Raw genomic sequence first — 15,871 nt, 5'->3', positions numbered from 1 at the left:
ATGAGGTCGCGTCACTGCGCTTTTATACATGTAATGTGACGCTACAGTCTCGCGAGATGAGACTCGTGACGTCGGGATTAGCTGTCCGGCAGGAGCCAAGGAGCTGGATATTAACGGCGTTGCGGGACGTTTAAGCAGTGATCCCGGAATGCGGACTGTGTTAAGAAAATCGGAACTGTCCCGCGAAAAGAGGTACTGCTGGGCGGTATGTCTAAGATGTTTTTCAAATGTCGGCCTTCCTGGCTTTGTAAGTACATAATTTCATGGAATTTATTGATTGATCATAGGTAAGCAGCCCAATTGTTAAGGCTTAGATAGCAGCATCAGAGGACGCAAACAGTATATAATGTTTATTTTGATGAGTTATGATGGTTCCCATTGTAGAAAAGTATCCAAAGCGTTCTTGTCCTAGAGCTGGGTGGCTGTAATACTATTAAGAATTTAGATGACAATTAGCATGTTTCAATCCAAGATTTAGAATGAATTACTCAAAAAGAAATAAATTAATGTATTCCTGATATTTCTAAATTCGTGACTGTTCGGCATAAACAAAGCATATTGTATAGCAGTTGTGAAAGTTCACCAAGCAAATGTTGTTTTTTTGTGTGTTAGTATATTTCATCAAATTGCTTTGTTTAGCGTGCATTTTTGTGTGGCACTTAAGTGTATCTGAAGAAAATGAAGGTAGAATGCAAGTGTTCCTAGATGATCATATACACACACTGAATAGAAAGGCTGCTTGTTTGGGACTTTACTGCCAGGACAGTTAATGGGGTCATCAGGCGAGATGAAAATCTCTCCTCAGGTGGCAGCACTTAGCAGGTTATGCCCAAAATGCCCTGTTGGTGTCCCTTTAGTTCATGGCTGTAGTACACAAGATAAATAGTTATCAATAAACTTCTGAAGATGTAGTATGAAACAAGAGATTGATTGCAGCAGTTGAATGGTCAAATTTTCCTGAAGTAGTTGTTGGCTAGATGGCAAATTGAAGTTGTTGGCAATAAAGAGGTTTTTCAAAACATCTTTTAAAATTGCTTGCATTGAGGACTTGAGTGATGAGAGAGGGGTGTGACGAGCTTGTTCATCACCATTGTGAAAATTGCTTAAAGGGCCAGAGGCAAGACATTGCTCTCTCACTCAGGGGCCAGAGTTGTGTGCCTAGTGCCCCCCCCCCCCAAACGGTGGGCCCTAGGCATGTGCCGTGTCATTAAAGGGGCAGCATACCCCTTGTTCAGTGGGCAATGTATGCGTCTTATCCATACTTTTTGCCTTTTATTTTAACCATGAAAAATCTATGATTTTTTGCTATCTCTTGACATATAGATGGGCATTGGGTGACTTCCTGCCATGCAAACTCCTATAAGTGCCATAAGCTCTCCTCAGCAGAATAGAAAAAAGGCCCCAGATGCTAAGTGGCTATATGAAGTGCCATTTTGTTCTACTGCACTTTAGGGGAAATGTACTTAAGTTCAGATCATGATGTTGCCACCATTTAAGAAAATCACACCAAAAATCCCCAAAAAAGCGCCAAAAAAATGCAATTATGTTTGGTATACAATGGCAAGACTTTGTATTTTCTTGCGTTTTTATGTGTATACTTGGAAAGGGTTTTTCAGCTTGCTGAAAATATGCAACATACACTTCGTGTGGCATTAGCTTAAAAGTTCAAAGCTCTCCATGGTTGTCACCCCAATAATTATATATTTATATTAGGTACAAAGAAGTAAATAAAGGATGTAAAAAAGCAGGCAAGCTAAAATGATATGGAAAGGGGTACTGCAGATAGGAGTAAAAAGAATCCAAATATATTTTTTAAATATGTAAATAGTAAAAAAAAAAAAATGAAGCAAGAATGGGTTGGTTGGTTGATGAGAACAGGAAAAAAGCAGAAATTTTGATTTATTTTTTTGATAATTTTATGCTTTATTTTTCATCTGTCTATACAACTGAGGAGCCAATCAAGGCTTCCCTTTTATAGACCCAATTCTAGTAATAAAACTACTGACAGAGGAAATTCAAAAGAGGCTTGAACATGTAAAGGTAAACAAAGGTCCAGGACTGGATGGTATTAAACGAGCTTAGCACTGTGATTGCCAAACCTCTTCACTTAATTTTTTAGGATTCATTGAGGTCTGGCATGGTGCACAGAGACTGGTGAATTGCTAATGTGGTGCCGTTATGTAAAAAGGGATCCCGTGCTCAGCCTGAAAACTATAGGCCTGATAGTCTAACATCAGTAGTAGGAAAGCTTTTGGAAGGGGTAATAAGGGATAGATTATTTGAATATATTGCAAATCACAATATTATAAGTTTGTGCCAGCATGGTTTTATGCATAACAGATCTTGCCAGACAAATTGATGTCATCTACTTGGACTTTGCTAAAGCGTTTGATACAGTACCTCAGAGAAGGTTAATGATCAAATTGAGGAATATTGGTCAAGAACATAATATTTGTAATTGGATAGAGAACTGGCTGAAGGATAGATTACAAAGAGTGGTGGTAAATGGAACATTTTCTAATTGGGCCAGTGTTGTTAGTGGAGTACCACAGGGGTCAGTCCTTGGTCCTTTGCTTTTTAACTTGTTAATTAATGACCTGGAGGTGGACATTGAAAGTACTGTTTCTATTTTTACTGATGACACTAAATTGTGCAGGATGCTGCCACTTTGCAAAGCGATTTTTACAAAATTAGAAAACTTGGCAATATAAATGGATATATATAGCAGTTTGCCAATATTCTTTAATAGGTCACTTAACATAATATAAACTGTTAATTAACATATATTAGGTCACGTAAAATATCACACATAACATCTGTTGGTTAAGTATTCTTTCTGGGGGTATAGTTTTCCTTTAACATACTGAGTGATCATGTTGAAGCCTTTCCTTGTCTTTTAAAGGAACAGTTCAGTATAAAAATGAAACTGGGTAAAATGCTCCTTTTAGTAATAAAAACTACACCATAAAAAAGACAGATTCTCTTTAAATGACACTATGGGGAACATTTATCAAAGTACGATTGATTCCAAATGCAAATTTCTAATTTCTAGAACTGTGCATATTTTCTGCGTTTCTTTTATTAATTTGCACAACTTTTTCGTACTGTGCAACAAGATCAGATTTGTCGCAACGATTATAACATTTTCGGATTCATTAAAGCTTGGTTATCGTGACTTTCCTTTGGCCAGATTGGAGCTGCAGAGTGCATTGAGTCCTATGGTAGGCTTCCAAAAACACAGAAGGATCAAAGTCAGAAAGGTTTTCTCGCCGTTTACGATTTTTTGGATACAAACATTTTGTGACTTTCGGATCGCCAATACAATATTATCGTGACTAATACGATTTTTTCGTAAGCAATTTCACGACATTTCTGATCATCAGAAATTATCGTATCTAATCCAAATTTTACCTATTTCAGGTTTCGAACTCGTACTTTGATGAATCTGCCCCCATGTGTATTACAAATAAGTTATTCTAGCATATAAAATGTTATTCTTGTACCAAAAAATGTTTATTTTACCTTGTTTTGTAGGCAGCCACTGTGCCTGATCCTGTGCTTTCAGAAAGAGCCAGCACACATTAGAACTGCTTTCAGATAAGCAATTGTTTCGCCTACTCCATGTAACTGGAGGAGTTCTGTATTGGGTGAGCTGGACTTTTTACTATTTAGTGCTTTTATCGTATGAGCATGGGAGCATGTTTAGCAATAAAGGTGTCAGGATGCTGTTATCTTGCTAGCTTCTTATTGTTCTGCTGATTTGCTGCTGGGGGGGGTGAAATTACTCCAACTTGCAGCGCAGCTTTAAGGGCTCTGGTACACGGGGAGATTAGTCGCCCGCGGCAAAACTCCCTGCTCGCGGGCGACTAATCTCCCCGTGTACCAGAGCCCTAAAGAGTTTATTAGAGCACAAAGTCATATGGTTAAGGGCACCTTGGAAACTAAGAATATGAGTAGTCCCATGTCATATTTCAAAATTCACAATCCTTAGGGAATTACAAACACACATGGCATTGCTGGCAAATTTACTCTCAAATAGATGCTACTTGAATCATGCAGTGTACTAACTCGTAACTAGTGTTAGAACCCTTAACATAAGGTTCGACTGCTCGACTTCTATACTTTTATCCAAAAAGGGAAATCGGCCTAGTTTATGGCTATTTTTCCTCTTTTCTTTCTCTTTCTCCTTACTTAAAGGAGATGTCAATGCTAATTTTAATTTTAGTACTAATGGTATAGGACGCCTCACCCCCACCTCAACCGCATATGTTCTGTTCCCTCAATCTTCTCCTACAGCCCGCACCATCGCATTCTTCTCCTCCGTTTCGCATGTCACCCAGCGACCATTTTGCCAGGGTGACGTCATCGAGCACACGTATATGTTTCAAATGCGCATGTGCGCATAGCCCCTCTTTACTAGGGTTGGCTGTTAGGCTCTGTCATTGAGTCTGCAACCTTATTTGACAGAAGGTAAGAATTTCTATAAACTATCCCTATACATAGCAGAAAAACTTTTTAGTTTTCTCATAGCCTGTTTAGGAAGAGCATGCATAATATTGTGCCAGGAAAGGTATGGCTCTATTCAAAGTATAATTTTGCAGGAAATCTTGAGGGTATAATGATGAAGGAGCTGTGGAAATAAACTTCTCTCTCTGCTTGTATGTCTGATTTGTCTGACCTTGACTACATTCAGTTTAAGTCTGTTTTTGTTTTTTAGTGACTTGTGTCTTCTTATCTGAAGTAGAAAACCTGTTTGCATACACAATATATATTGACAACAGGAAATCCCTTCCTTTCAAATCTGCTGAGGCTGACATGGGGCAATATAAGACTCTTCTGTCTTCATCTTTAAGTGAATTTCATCAGCATAGTACCTACAGGTAAACACTAAAATTAGATTATATAATACTTTTTTTTTTTTTTTTTTTTTTTTATAAAGAAGTACACAATTAGGCTATGGCATACCAAAAAATACTAATTATTATAACTACAACAGGCGCTGGCAATGACAGGTTGTGATAGCTTGGAAATGCTAGGTTTGATGTTCCCAGCATCAGCTTCATTCTTTTGAATGAAAATGGATATTGGCCAAAGAAGGGCATTTCATTACCATGGCTCTTCCAGTAGCAAAGTATCAGGTATACCATAGGCCAGGGGTCCCCAACCTTACTTACTTGTGAGCCAAAGTTAAATGTAAAAAGGCTTGGAGAGCAACACAAGCATTATAAAAGTTCATGAAGGTACCAAATAAGGGCTAAGGTTGGCTATTAGGTAGCCTCTATGCACACTATCAGCTTTCAAGAGGCTTTATTTGGATGTAAATCTTGTTTTATTCAACCAAAACTTGCCACCAAATCAGAAATGACTACCTGGTTTGGGGGCACTGAGCAACATCCAAGGGGTTGGGGAGCAACCATGTTGCTCACGAGCTACTTGTTGGGGATCACTGCCATAGGCCATAAAGTAAACCCACTATTCGCTTCAAGAACAAAAGTATAAATGTTCTCTGCCCAAACGGCAAATGCTTTTGTCAAACAATCTCCTGTTCATTTATTCACAGTTTATTTTATGAGACCCTTCTGTAAAACATGGATCGATGTAAGCATGTTGGACGCCTGCGCCTTGCACAGGATCATTCTATTCTAAACCCACAAAAGTGGCGTTGTGTAGACTGTGACACAAAAGAGTCTGTGTGGGCATGCCTTAAATGCTCTCATGTGGCCTGTGGTCGTTACATTGAAGAACATTCTCTGCGTCACTTTCAGGAGAGCAGCCACCCTCTTGTGATGGAAGTTCATGAACTATATGTTTTCTGCTACTTGTGCCAGGATTACGTGTTAAATGATAATCCAGAAGGTGATTTGAAACTACTAAGGAGTGCCCTGTCTGCTGTATGGACCCAGAAGCAGGAGGCATACAGTCGAAGGAGCTTGAGGTCTCAAGTGACTTCCAGAGAGGGTGCTGGATGTCACAGGACATCACAAGGGCAACCGCTGATGCTCACTGCCTTGTGGCACAGACGCCAGGCTTTGCTAGCCAAGGCTTTGCGACTGTGGTTCGAGAGAAGTTCAAGAGGACAGTTAAAGCTTGAAGAAAAAAGGCAACGGGTTGAGCTTGAAAGAAGAAAAGAGGAGGCAAGGCTTAGGCGTCAGGAAGTAAAGCGGCGACTTTTGGAAGAACTTGCAAACACTCCTCCAAGAAAAAGTGCTCGTCTTTTATCACATGCACACACAGACAGCCTAATTCCCCAGAAATTCAGGGATATAACAGCTAGCAGCCCAGCTTCACAACGGGAAGCCCGGAGGCGCTTCAACCAGCTTTATTCAATCAGGCCCACTGTGACCCCAGGAGTGACAGGTCTACGCAACCTTGGTAACACCTGCTATATGAACTCTATCTTGCAGGTCTTAAGCCACTTACAGAAGTTCAGAGAGTGCTTTCTTACACTTGACCCAAGTGAAAAGGAAGAACTTTTGGCTAGAACAGGAACAAATGGCAAGCGCCGTGTAGGAGATGCTGGTGGAGGACATCCAGTTGGTGGAATTGGACTTAATGGGGGGTCATCTATTACTAAAAGTCTGGAGCTGATCCAACCCAAAGAACCTAGCACTAAACATCTTTCCTTGTGTCATGAACTGCACACTTTATTCCGAGTTATGTGGTCAGGGAAGTGGGCGCTGGTTTCGCCCTTTGCTATGCTACACTCTGTGTGGAGCTTGATACCAGCATTTCGTGGCTATGATCAACAGGATGCTCAGGAGTTTCTGTGTGAGCTTTTGGACAAAGTGCAACAGGAGCTGGAATCTGAGGGCAGCAAGCGTAGGATCCTCATACCCATTTCCCAGAGAAAGCTCACCAAACAGGTGCTGAAAGTGGTGAATACAATATTTCATGGGCAGCTGCTCAGCCAGGTGAGAAGCTTTCACCACCATATATGCATTTTGTATAATCAGTTCTGCTATAGTAGTTGCCTCACGAAACCTTACCTTACACATAGTAAACAGCAGCGTTTTTTGACGATCATAGATTCTTTCAGTATATAAAGAATAGTGTTGAGGGGGGCAGAATGTATAGCAGTTTCTGCTAATGTTTAAAAGCATGTTATGCTAAGGGATTTTAATGAAGTAATTTTACTCTAGGATGGTCCTTTTTTTCTATTTAAACCCTTATTTGTTTAGTATTGAACTTACGCAATAATATTATTCAACAATATTATCTATTTGTTGCTTACAAAAGTTTCATATAGCCTCATAACCCCTACCTGAAAATGACACAATGGCATGTAGCCAGTGTATGCATATAGACATTATATATAACATTGTAATATAATTGCATACAAACATGCTGCTCCAAAACCTTTTTGATAGAATGGGTTTTTTGATTTTTTTTTTTTTTTTGCTAGGTCACCTGCTTGAAATGCAGCTATAAGTCTGATACAGTGGAGCCTTTTTGGGATTTGTCCCTGGAGTTCCCTGAGCGCTACCACTCTCAGGAAAAGGGAATTGCTCCAGTTACCACTACTGAGTGTACACTTACTGAAATGCTTGCCAAGTTCACAGAGACTGAAGCTTTAGAAGGAAGAATTTATGCTTGTGACCAGTGTAACAGTAAGTGGGAATGAAAGTGATTCCAGGGTTGCAGAATGCAGAAGGGCCTCAAGATCAAATATGTTATTTGTTTTTTAAGCGGTAGACCTATCATTCATGTGTTGCTCCATATGTTTACACTGCAATTCAACCATGGGGTTAGAATGTACACAGACTGAAATTGTGCTCCAGCTAAAAGGTGCCTTGGGAAACTAGTGGTAAGAAACTATGTTATCTCTAGCGGTTGGGATTATAATATTGAAGTATATTAAGTACCTTCTGTAGTCTTTTATGGTACCGGATTGGGTTTATTTAAAGTCAATTCAGTAGACCATTTATGGTGTAGTCTTGATGTTATTATTTGGTTTATTCCTTTACAGTTAGATTTTTTTTTTTACCATTGCATCACTGTGCACTTGTAAGGGGCAGTGTGCCCTTATGACGCAAGTAATAGAACATTTTGTGCCCCCCCCCCCCTCCAAAGTCACTGAATAACAAAGGTTAGAGAGTGGAAAGCAGGAAGTAGTGTTCTGGCTATTATGTTAGGCATCCACTCACTCCAGCCTTTATAGATTACAGTCTATCCATTTTACCCAGTTTAATTTATACACTGTGTCAAACACAAGGCCCACGGGCTGAATTTGGCCCTTCTGGCTGTTTTATGTGGCTCCTGGTGACTGCCTGACCGTGCAGCACCTATCGCCTGTCTGCACTTTGACTGTGCCTGACCGTACAGTATCTTCATAAAAAATTTGGCTGGCGACTTGGCCTGTGTTTTAAATTTTGGCCCCGTTATGTGATTGCGTTTGACAGCCCTGCTTTAAGGTTATATTATCCCAAGGCCCCAATGGAGCAAAGGTTGCCCACCTCCCGTGTAGGTATGCAACCTCTTTCTAATGTTAGATATTAGACGTTAGAAGTGGAGAGAGCTTTCTGTAGTTTCTGTGATAAAAATTCTGGGGTTCAGCATCTTGCATTCTGTTTTTGGTGTAAACTTTTTACGACGGCTGGACCAGGGCAAGTCGTCAGTTGTGTAAAAATCTCTGATTGTAGATGTTCTTCAAATGATTGATGTCTAATTGTTTTAGTACTTTCTATAAATACCTTCCCAGGCTTATAGGGATCTATAATCCTCGTTCTAAATGCCTTGTTTAACTCTTTCTGTGTAGGCATGATGATACATACTTTAACAAACCCAATTAATTTGAATTAAAACTAATAAACTTTGCAAAAAGGGTATAATATATTTTGACAAGTAATGTCAAAGTCTTTAGAAAATGTCAAGGATGAGCATTCTTAGGTTTACTAAACCCAGAATATATACCCACGTTTACCCATACTACTAGATTCTGCAGTTGTTGAGTAAACTTTTATATATCTCTTGCAGGCAAGAGGAGGAAGTCCTCTCCAAAGCCATTGGTGCTGAGTGAGGCAAAGAAGCAACTTATGATTTTCAGGCTACCTCAAGTATTGCGGCTGCATCTCAAACGTTTTAGGTGAATTGTATTAGCTGGTTGATGAGTAATTCTGGGTAAAAAAGGTTATTGGAAAGTGTAGGAACTGATTCTTTGTATTTAATATACAGGTGGTCTGGACGAAATCATCGTGAAAAGATTGGTGTCCATGTATTTTTTGACCAAGTTTTAAACATGGAGCCATACTGTAGAAGTGTGTTACCACCATCTAACCCTGAGGCATACCTTTATGACCTCTCTGCAGTAGTGATGCACCATGGTAAAGGCTTTGGCTCCGGACACTACACAGCCTACTGTTACAATACCGAGGGGGGTAAGTTTCTTTTGTCTGCTCAAAGCTGGTGATAGGCAGATTTCTTCCTAAAAATCTTTAACTGTGTAACAAATTTAAACCTGATAAGCATGATTATTTCAGCTCTGAGGTTGTATAAAATAACAGTGTATTTTTGTTTTTTTATGTTTCCTTTATCTCTGTAATAATCTAACAGCTCCTTGTAAATGTTTGTAGCTAAGATGTATTTCAAAGCAGATACAAAAGTTTTAACACACATATATTACAAAGTTGTTTAATTCCGTGCTAAGAATGTATACATTCACTTTTAAAAAGTGACTTTACATCCCCTTTTAAGTTATGAAGAGAAAAACCAGCGGTCCAAAGCATTCTGGATATTAGGTCTCCTACCCGTAAATCAAAATGCACACCTTTCTACATACCACTTTTGGCTTTTTTAATGGAGGATGCTTGCTTATTTCAGAAATTGTGGAGTGACAAAGTTTGATATACATCTCTTTTTAGTTTGTGAGTGAAATAATAGTACAGGTATGGGGATCCTTATCCAAAAACAAGAAGGCACAATAAGCTCAGACCTTTTTTTTTTTTGCTGTCTTCTATCTAGCAAATGGGTAATGCATTACGAATGCTCCTCATAGTTTTGATTTTTTTTTTACTCAAAAAAAAAAAAAATCTCCATGTTCACAAGTATTCAACTTACTTTGTTGTCTCCTAGTTAAATGGGTAATTTAGCCAGCTTAAACTGACCATATTCTGATGTTTCAAAGAAATTTGTATGCAGTTATATGGGATCTGTAAACTGGCAAGCCATTCAAGTTCTGAATTACGGGAAGGCCATCTCCAACACAAAAAGGAAGGTCGTGCTCTCTGGTGAAGGAAGTTTTAAAAAAAGTTCAATAGGATAAAATATTAGTTTACAGTGTATTACACATGATCATAAAGCAATACAGTATTCAGCCCCACGCGTTTCATCCAAAAAGAACTTCATCAGGGACAAAATTTTCAAGCTTGACAAGCTTAAAACTTTTAAAAAAATTTGATTCACTTCCGCGCACTTCCTTTTTGTGTTTTCTATATAGATTGGATTTGGTCTGACTAACCTCTGAAGTAACATAACAGTGCCTGTGGTTACCATGACTAATTTGGACTGAGATACCTTCTAGTGGGAAGATTTCTTGCGATTTCATCTTACTCTTTTTTTTTTATGTGGGACTTCTACATTTACAAGATATATATATTAGTCAATCTCTCGTTGCTTGGCAATTTGGTTTTTCCAGAGCGCCCATAATAGTTTTAAACTTCTCCCATAGCCTCTATTTAAAGGAGAAGGAAAGGCATTTTGGCATTTTACTGCCAATAGATTAGCCACATTAGTGCCACCTAGAAAACTATATTTATTTTGCAGAAAGCTAGAGCCCTAGAAACTCCCTCTGTTTGTTTAAGATAGTAGCTGCCTTTTTGCTTGGTCTCAGTAAATTCCGTGCTGCAGCTCATTACACATTCTTATGGGAGGGGGTGTAAATTCTTATTAATCCTTATGGGAGGGGGGGCAAAAAAAGGGAGAGAGAGGAGAGATGTGCAGACTCCTGCCTGTGCACTGAAGGAGCCCTGAAGGGATAGGAAGTCCAATAACTAAGAACATGTTTACACAAAAGAAGACAAATAATTAGTTCCTTGTATGTAATCCTAACTAGGACATAATTAATCCTTATTGGAGGCAAAACAATCCTATTGGGTTTAATGTTTAATGTTAAATGTTTTTATGTAGATTAAAGTACAAAGATACAAAATAAGGAAAGACCACTTATGTGTAAAATCCTAGGTCCCATACCTGTATTTCTAACCATACTTTGTAAATGTCTGTCCTCTTCCAAAACTCTGGCATCAGCAATGACTGACCACAACATTTGGACTGAATGACCCTATAAGGTGCACATTCAGGGTCAAATTGTACTCATAAGCAGGTGTTTTAACATGCATATGCTTTTATTAGAATATCTGGTTAATAAAATTTTCTCTTTGTACAGGTTTCTGGGTTCACTGCAACGATTCCAAACTTAATATGTGTTCAGTGGAGGAAGTATGCAGGACACAGGCTTATATCTTGTTTTACACACAGAGGAGTAACACACAAAACAGTGTTCATGGCAACAAGACACAAACCAATGCAGGGATCCCTGAACTCAACATTCCACCTCAGGCTCCATCCAGTCCCAATGAGCGCAGCCGAAGGATTACAGTCCCTTGAATTGGCAGCAGGGATGTTAGCACCGGCGCTTAATGCCCCAGTCACTTTTTCTACTGAATATTTGCTGTTTTTATTAATTATGCCAGATTAGTAATACAAGAATTAATGTACAACTAGATAGTCCTCATGATATGGGTTCTAGGGTTGGACCCCCAGTGTGTCAGAGCAGGAAATTGTAGTTTGGAGGAATTTAAAGGGGCAGTATACACCCTCACCCTCTTTCAACATGAGCTCAATAAATAAGTCTTGTACTGAACATACTTTTGCCTGTTATTTTAAGTGAGAAATATCTGTTTTTTATTTCTTGCACTAAACAAGAAAGTAAATTACTTTCTAGTTTAGGTTGCCACTTCACACAGCTATTCTTTATTTCCTGTTCTGAGAAGAGGAGAAGCTGTTAACTAATTACTAGTCCACAGATTATCCCCTTTGCATAATCGGCTGTTTATCTAAAATGCTGCAGTTTATGGATGGGAGGGGTGTGTTTATTCTGATCACATTATTTCCCTTTGAACAAATTAACCTGTTTTATATGGGTGGAAAGTATATTCAGTGAAAAAAGTGTTATAATTATTGCACTTATTTTTATCAAAGGTGTTTTGTTTATACTGCCCATTTAAAGATAAAGGCTAGCACTATCCTTTTTTTACTCACTGCTAAAGATTTGGAAGTTCTGTAGTTTTAACTTTGTTTTATTGCTTTTAAAATGTGCAGGAGAGATTGAACCAGATCAACTCACCCTTATAAAATTCTTTATATCCAGTAGGTCAGAAGTACATTTCTTATACATAGACGTCTTATGGTTCCGTCACATATTATGTTTAAAAATAAAAGTAATTCCCTTTTCCCGTAAATTTGCTATATAATTTGCAGTTTGCTAGTTCTTCAGTCACTAGTTTCCTGGGTCTGGAATCCACGTTACCAATCTAGTTTGGAAACTCTTATCTTTTATGGTGTGCTGTTTTGCCAAAAGTCATATAACCTGATGTGGTTCAAGACAGTTCTAACTTCTTCTAATAGTTAAATCGGTGCTTTGATCAAAATGTGAGGGTCTCATTTCCAAGGATAAATAATTTTTTACTGTTTTTTAATGCTGGAATTTTGAGGGGAAATTTTGCTCATTTGCATATACAAATTATTCAGCCATATCTTCTGTGATGGATTGGAAGGAGACACATTATATTTTTTAGTTGTCATTTATTCAAACATTACTGATGCCAAGTGCACAGAGTGGGCATTAGATTTATAGTTACTGGAATATCTTCATCTTGAGAAATACCTTAAATTGTGGTGATTGGAGGGAACAAGATTTGAAACTTCCTTTCTGACATTTTGAGGTGTCTGCATTATTTGCTTCATTTGAAAGCAGTTGATGTAAAATGTTTAATGCTAATCTGTTTAGTTTTTCTTTGTTGTCTTTAAACCAGCATTTTAAGCTGCACGAGACAGCATTTTCTCAGGGCCTTATCAATCTCTCCATAGGCTCCTTTTTTCAAGGCATTCTAAATATTTGATATTGGCGTGTCTTTTAGTTTATAAAGGAATTGTGGCACTATCCCGTAAAACAGACTCCAGTCTAAATAGCATGATGGGGGGTAAATGTGACACTCTGTTACAGTACTCCAAGCAAAGCCTCACAGTGACACTCTGTTACAGTACTCCAGCAAAGCCTCACAGTTGCCCTGCTGATTTGAGGCAGAATGCACTGGAGTACTGTACTGTACTGTAACAGAGTGTCACATTTACCCCCCATCATGCTATTTAGGAGAACAATGTGTATATGTTTTTTTAATTTGTACTTCAAAATGAGAATCATTGCAGGAGGTTTGAGATACAAAGCTTTTTAACTCTTCCCTACAAAATAAGCTGATGCTCATGAGAGCAAAATGCATATTTTTACTTTTATTTATCTTGAGACTTTGCATCCCCTTTAAGGAAAAACCATACATACGCATAATTCCAGGCTGTATTTTAAAAGCAAACCATTCCTTTATAATATAAAAATGTGCCAGTAATTCCTTCAAAATATGTCAACCTCTTGTCAACTCAATTAGGTTGGATTAGAGTTAACTGTGGATGCATTTATGTTGATCTTTCTTTCATTTTGTTCATTAAGGGGTCATTTATTTAAAAGTCATAGATATTGGTGTATGCAATTAACTATAAGGGGGGGGTGGGGATTTACTAAAATTTGAATTTTTTTTCGGATATATGAACTGTAACTTTTTCATATTGCCTCACAAAAGCCAGCGTCGGAAAAAATTGAAAACCTCTGAAACCCCAAAGCAAAGAAAGCACTTCCAATTGTAAAAGGGACATCTGCCACTGACTTCTACATGATCTCGATGATCAAGTTCTAGCTGGCATATTTAAGCATTTGGAATTGTCACTGTTTTGTCACATAATAAATCGTGACAAATATGCGGGTTTTTTTTCTGCAACAAAAACGTGCTGTAGAAAATGCCCCCTTAAATGTTACATTTGTAAACAAAACTTCAGACCTTTGCTCACCTACTACTGTTATGAGTAACAATTGCCATGTTAATTAGCCAGATCAGTTAAGGAAACTAGTTGTAGGACTGTCTGCTTTTACTCCCAATTGACATTGGTGCATTAGACCTTTGTGGCCATTTAATAAATGACCCTCACTGATTTTGTGTGCTTCAGTGGTCAAAATGACTCTGCACTATTTTTCTCCTGTAAAGTGTATACTGGTAAGCCTGTGTATTTCTAGGACTGAAAGTATGTTTTTTGTGCAGATAATTTTTTTTTCTAAAATAACTCAGTTCTTTAGTTTGCTATGTTGTTCATGCATTCTAAACATATCCACTGGCACATGAATGTGTTGTGAAAAATTATTATTTGTGCCTTCATTGTAGTATTTTATGTTTTGTTTTTTTTTCTTTTTTAAAAACCCTAATTGTTTTAAGTTCCTGTGGTGTGTTGTGGATCTCCTCCATTTATTAATACAAAGAAAACAATGTGATGGCATCAGGAGAGAGAGATTTAAATTGACAATTCTCAATTTTTTACCGTTTTACATAAAACTCTATTTTCAAGTGCTTGTTTGTTTTGCATTTATTGAGCCTCTTGACACCATGGCACTCAATCCTACGACTTGATTTAAGGTTAAGGCTAGGTGTTTTTATCTGTAAGCCCGAACTTAACATCAAATGTAGATGTTTATTGTGCAGGAATTAAAAGTTTTATGAAGTAACCCTTTGCAACCAATATCACTTTTCATATATAGTTACATAGCAATATAGATTCATAGTAGTTCATGCTGAAAAAAATAGTACATCTCCATCAAGTTTAACCTTTCCCTTTATGAAATTTGTAGATTATCACGTAATTGAGAACTGCAATTTAGCAAAAGTTAAACATTCTGTAAGAAATATGTAATGCAGGTGAAATTATTCCTGTGTGGATTACATACATTTTGTCATCCCTCTTTCATCTTTCTACGCCCTTTCTATATTTACATTTCAGTAGTTAACACATTTTTTAATATAGATTTTTAAATGAAGCAAAGTTGTTTTGCAAACTATTTTGCATTAGTTGTTTATGGCTCTTTTTGATGGCAGCAGGTATTAGCAGGCAAATTTAGCCTTTTAATTACATTTGACAGACTAAAACCCTGGTGAGTACTAAGCATTTAACAAGGAAAGTGCAATGAGGGGAGTGCAAGTGAAAAGCGCATTTGAAATTATATTTTAAAATACTTTTCCTGCCCCAAGAAACCTAAAGTAGTTATGCAAATATTATGGGGGTTGTTTACTTTTAGTATGGTGTAGAGGATACCATGCTGAGACAGTTTGCAATTGGCCTTAATTTTTTATTTATTTTTCTAAATTTTATTCAGCTCTCCAGTTTGGAATTTCAACAGGTATCTGTTGAGAATGGCCTACGTAGAAAGATAAGTAATAAAAGTAACAAAATAGTTGCCTCGCAGAGCAATAGCTTTTTGATTGCTGGGGTCAGTGACCCCCATTTGAAAGTTGGATAGAACCAGAAGGGGAAGGCAAATTCAAAAACGAATTAAATTGGGAGCAATTGAAAAGTTGCTAAGAATAGGCCATTCTATAACATTCTAACAGGAGCACCGACCCAGTGTATCAGGTAAGTTATTACAATAATTGTTGGGTGCCTAACATTTTGGCACCCCCACCTGAGCTCTAATTTCATTTTTTTTAAAATACTACCCTATGCCAATTTTTTGGGGGGCCAAATTGTTTACTTATATTTTGAATAATATTCAGTAATTTTCCTT

At 37.8% G+C, this 15,871-nt stretch overlaps 1 protein-coding gene across 3 annotated transcripts; it reads left to right on the top strand.

Annotated features, from left to right (window-relative positions):
- The first annotated feature begins 10 nt into the window (after positions 1–10).
- Positions 11–14,663, top strand: usp49 (ubiquitin specific peptidase 49). Of its 3 annotated transcripts, none has more exons than XM_002932976.5 (8): positions 11–192; positions 3,535–3,647; positions 4,718–4,880; positions 5,561–6,911; positions 7,403–7,607; positions 8,974–9,082; positions 9,172–9,374; positions 11,381–14,663. In XM_002932976.5, the coding sequence occupies exons 4-8, from the start codon at positions 5,589–5,591 to the stop codon at positions 11,599–11,601; spliced, it is 2,061 nt and encodes a 686-aa protein (XP_002933022.1). In that variant the 5' UTR covers positions 11–192; positions 3,535–3,647; positions 4,718–4,880; positions 5,561–5,588; the 3' UTR covers positions 11,602–14,663. The 3 variants fall into 3 exon arrangements, with proteins under 3 accessions (XP_002933022.1, XP_017947024.1, XP_004910733.1); XM_004910676.4 differs by lacking the exon at positions 11–192 and adding an exon at positions 4,297–4,470 and having other exon boundaries at positions 3,607–3,647; XM_018091535.2 differs by lacking the exon at positions 3,535–3,647 and having other exon boundaries at positions 68–192.
- Positions 14,664–15,871: the final 1,208 nt, after the last annotated feature.

Source organism: Xenopus tropicalis, chromosome 2 (assembly GCF_000004195.4).
Source record: "Xenopus tropicalis strain Nigerian chromosome 2, UCB_Xtro_10.0, whole genome shotgun sequence".
Taxonomy (NCBI): domain Eukaryota; kingdom Metazoa; phylum Chordata; class Amphibia; order Anura; family Pipidae; genus Xenopus; species Xenopus tropicalis.
This window is presented reverse-complemented; position numbering and strand designations above follow the sequence as displayed.